The sequence below is a fragment of the Austrofundulus limnaeus genome, unplaced genomic scaffold (genome assembly GCF_001266775.1).
Source record: "Austrofundulus limnaeus strain Quisiro unplaced genomic scaffold, Austrofundulus_limnaeus-1.0 Scaffold287, whole genome shotgun sequence".
In the NCBI taxonomy this organism is placed as follows: domain Eukaryota; kingdom Metazoa; phylum Chordata; class Actinopteri; order Cyprinodontiformes; family Rivulidae; genus Austrofundulus; species Austrofundulus limnaeus.
Genome location: NW_013952689.1, coordinates 24,228 through 28,062, shown reverse-complemented (window position 1 = coordinate 28,062; position 3,835 = coordinate 24,228). Strand labels below are relative to the sequence as shown.

Sequence of the window (3,835 nt, the reverse complement as noted above, 5' to 3'; positions counted from 1 at the left end):
ATTCCACATTATTACAAATAACTTCATTACCAACATCTGGTGAAAATTTCATGTCATTAGCACCTCTAGTAATATATTTACTGAGAAAAATGGTGACGTGTTCAATACTTATTTTACCCGCTGTATATGAGTCAAAGCAACTAAGACGTAGAAGTAGATGTACTCAACTTTGAAGAGACTACTCAGAAAGCAGTCTGTTTTAAAGAACGTCACTGTGTATTAAACCAAGGAGTCGGCCTCCTCTGATCTATTTATTTGTTTTTCAGAGGAGCAATTTCATCAAGATAGTTTTGAATTAAAGTTCTAATATCTAAGTTACTGCTCTGTAAGACAGGAAAATAAATAGAGATTCTTTAAATTCGGCTACAGTGTTCTCTGATAAACATCTACTAAACCTCAACCTGCTGTTCTAGGAGCATGAACATTTAAATAATAAGCATGAGTGGATTCATTTATACTAAATAAATCCTCCTGTTGTAACCAGGTTTCAGTAAGACAGAATAAATCAATATGATGATCAGTTATCAGATCATTAACTAACAGAGACGTAGAGGAAAAAAGAGATCTGATGTTCAATAATCCACACATAATACTTTTATTATTTTATTCTGGTAATTAACTGTGTTTATTTACAAAAATCTTTTATGATTTATTTTTCTGGAGTTTATTTTAAATGTTTATTTAATTTTGTCTGTAGGTGAGCTGAGTAATTAAGGCATTACACAAATGGCTCGCAGAAAAACCTGGTTTAAACAGCCGAGGCAAACTTTGATAAGATTCTTCTGACTTGCAGAAAGACGAAAGTTACTGTGGTGGAAATATTATATAATCCTGCATAACTGCTGAGTTCACATTACCTTGACATGTCCTGTTCTGTGTCTGTCTTTGATTACTGCCACATTTGTGTAATCTGTTCTCATGATTCTTAAAGACGCCATCTGATGTCTGCAACCTTGTTCTCATTTTCATATTGCATTTGTGACTTGTATTATTTTCATTGGTTAATATTCAATATCTCTTTGGTATTTGGCACGCTCTTATTTGCTGCTTATAGATCCACGCCCGGAAGTTATATACTGTATATGCATTTCCTGTCTGTAGCAGCCAGTGGTGACGACTCTGAGCTGTTGATTCATCTGTGTCATGGTGGCCACTCTGCATATGCATCCTTATTAAATCATTTGACGACCAAACCACACAGTTTCACTTTGTTTCATTCACGTGTTTCTGCCTTAGTGGAATATTTCCATTACAGTTACTAATAAAAATAATCTGGCTCAGATCTTAACATCGTCTTTCTAAATTTCAAGAACTTGAAGAACTTATAGGATTTAATCTGGGTATCTTGTCAATGAACAAATAAAAGAAAAATATTTCCTTTGGGAAAAACATATTTTCATTCTATAAAAAGGTTTTAACATCCAGGTCTTATTTTAACTAGACAGATAACATCAAGTCTATAATTCTTTTCATCTTTGTTTAATAAACCTTAGTGCTTCGTCTTTCTTATTGTTATTTTTTACTGTTACTGGGGTTATAAAGGGCAAGGCTGAGAGTCAATAATGGATGGATACTTTGGGACATCAGGTAACATTGCATTAAAATCAGGTCTGATTCTGTTCTATATCTCATTGCATGGGCAGAGGAGCACTTTCATAAATGATCGTCTGTAAATACAGTTCATAACTGTAATTAAGAAAAACCAGACCATCCAGCCTGTCATCAGCACCAAGTCCAAAAGCTTGTCAATGTAATGGCGGTGCTTTAGTGTCCATGGCATAGGCAGCTTGCACATTTGGAAAGGCACCATAATTTCAGAAAAAAATATGTGACCCATCACATCGAAACGAGGATTAAGTCCAAAAGTGGTACAAGGAGAAATAGGCAAATATAGTGTTTTGATTAAAACGTTTGCAAAAATTGCATTTTGTCAAAACATAATGAATAAATTCCTTATCAATGAATCATTTGAATGAATTTTCTGAAATGTAATCATAAAACAAAATTATGAAGCACTTATTTGAGCAGTAGCAACAAAAAGCCTGATTTTGAGGAAAAACGCCTTAAATTTTTCAGATTTTCCATAAGAGCTAGAAATGTTTTGCTTCTTTTCAGCAGAGAAATCTCATTATTCAAATATAATTTGAGGTTTCCTTTTTTATAAGAACATCAAAAATTCCTCATTAAAATTACATAAAATTAGGATTCAGACCAAATATTTATGTATTATTGTAACCAACAAGACAAATTAAGTCATATATATGGATTTACTGATATCAGGATGATCCAGGTATCAAAATGTAGCTTTTAAAGCCAAGAATCTGAAAATGTAATTAGGTCATTTTGACCAAATTTGACTTAATCCTCATTTTGATATGATGGGTCACATATATATTCCATAATTTATATAGGTTTTAGAACAAAATATGCTTCCACCCAGACCTCTTTTCAGGGAAGGACATGCAAGATGATGCTAACCACATAATGTTTCCATCACAACATGCTTTTGTAGTAGAAGAGTCGGGGTGCTGAACTGACCTGTCTGCAGTCCAAACATCGGACCAACTTTAAAAAAGTGACACGTCATCAAAACAAAGATCCAACAAAATGAGGCAGGACTGTTGAACAACTTTACACCAAACAGAAATGGGACAACAAGCCCCTCGCAAACCTCCAGCAACTGGTCTCCTTGTCTCTTAGACGATTACAGACTGTTTTTAAGAAGAGGAGATGCTTCACAGTGGCAAATATGACCCTGGAACAACGGTTTGAAACGTGTTGCTGCCATTACAATCTGATTATTTTTTAAATGGTGCAATCTCTCAATTAGATATTTGATACGCTTAACATGTTTAATTGTAATCAAATATAGGTTTACGATGTTGATAATCCTTGCAGTTTGTTTTTATATACATTTATTTCATGAATAATAAGTAATAATAAGTAATTTTTGATGTATTTTCTAACAATCCCTTCAAACAGAAATGGGTTTACCTGGACAAAGACGATGACAAACAGCAGGTAGAGGCAGTATGTGGCTCGACTGCGCTCCTGCTTTGGCACTATTTTGCGCCCCACGTCATTGGGAAACAACACACGTTTTTTTCTCATCTTCTTCCTTTTCTTCTGAGGGATGGAGGAAAAAGCAGGGAAGGTGTTGGGGGTGACACAGTCAAAAGTGAAGATTTTGGGACTTGTGCGTCCTGGTGCTCCTGGGATGCCCCCGGTGCTCCCCGGTCCGAAGGCCATCTCCTGCCGCCTCTTCTTCATGGCCTGGTACTTCTGTTTGATGCGTATGACGGCACGAAGAGAGGCAAAGCCTGGCAGGCTGGGGGTGGCGCTGCCTTTTTCCTTCTTGCCATTTCCCTCTTCGCTCTCCAACTCCTCATTCAGCTCTGTCTCAATGTCTCCCGCCGTCTGGGAGGAAGAGCTGCTGCTGCTGCTGCTGTCCTGCTCACTCATCTGCTGGAAGGAAGCAAATCTTTTAACATCTGTTCACATGCATATGAAAGTAGAAAAATGTGGGTGGAAAAAAAATCAATAAAAGCAGGAGTTTCTGTTAAAAATGTTATTTTGAAACTTCCTGACTTGTGTTTCCACAGCAGGAACAGGTTTTTAGTTTATGAGTCTTTGACTCAACTGAGGAACTTTCAGGATGAAATGCTGAACATCACCGAATGATCCCTGTTGTTTCCTGATGCATTATTACTGCTCATCACTGAAGGTGAAAGCAGAGTGATAATACTGGGCCTCATGCAAGAACCGTTCGTACGCACAGATTTGTTCTTAAGTTGTGCGTACGAGTGATTTAGGAGAATTTGTGGCATTCACCAAT

General features: G+C 36.6%; 1 protein-coding gene across 2 annotated transcripts in view; it reads right to left on the bottom strand.

Moving 5' to 3' along the window:
• The window catches only part of tor4aa (torsin family 4, member Aa), an 18,405-nt gene that overhangs the window by 4,834 nt on the left and 9,736 nt on the right, over positions 1 to 3,835 (bottom strand). Inside the window, exon 2 of one of the 2 annotated variants that reach the window (XM_014021330.1) lies at positions 2,995 to 3,465. In XM_014021330.1, the coding sequence (XP_013876784.1) occupies positions 2,995 to 3,462 (468 nt within the window). In that variant the 5' untranslated portion in view covers positions 3,463 to 3,465. The remainder of the gene's footprint in view (positions 1 to 2,994; positions 3,466 to 3,835) is intronic. The other variant, XM_014021329.1, reaches the window with a different exon arrangement.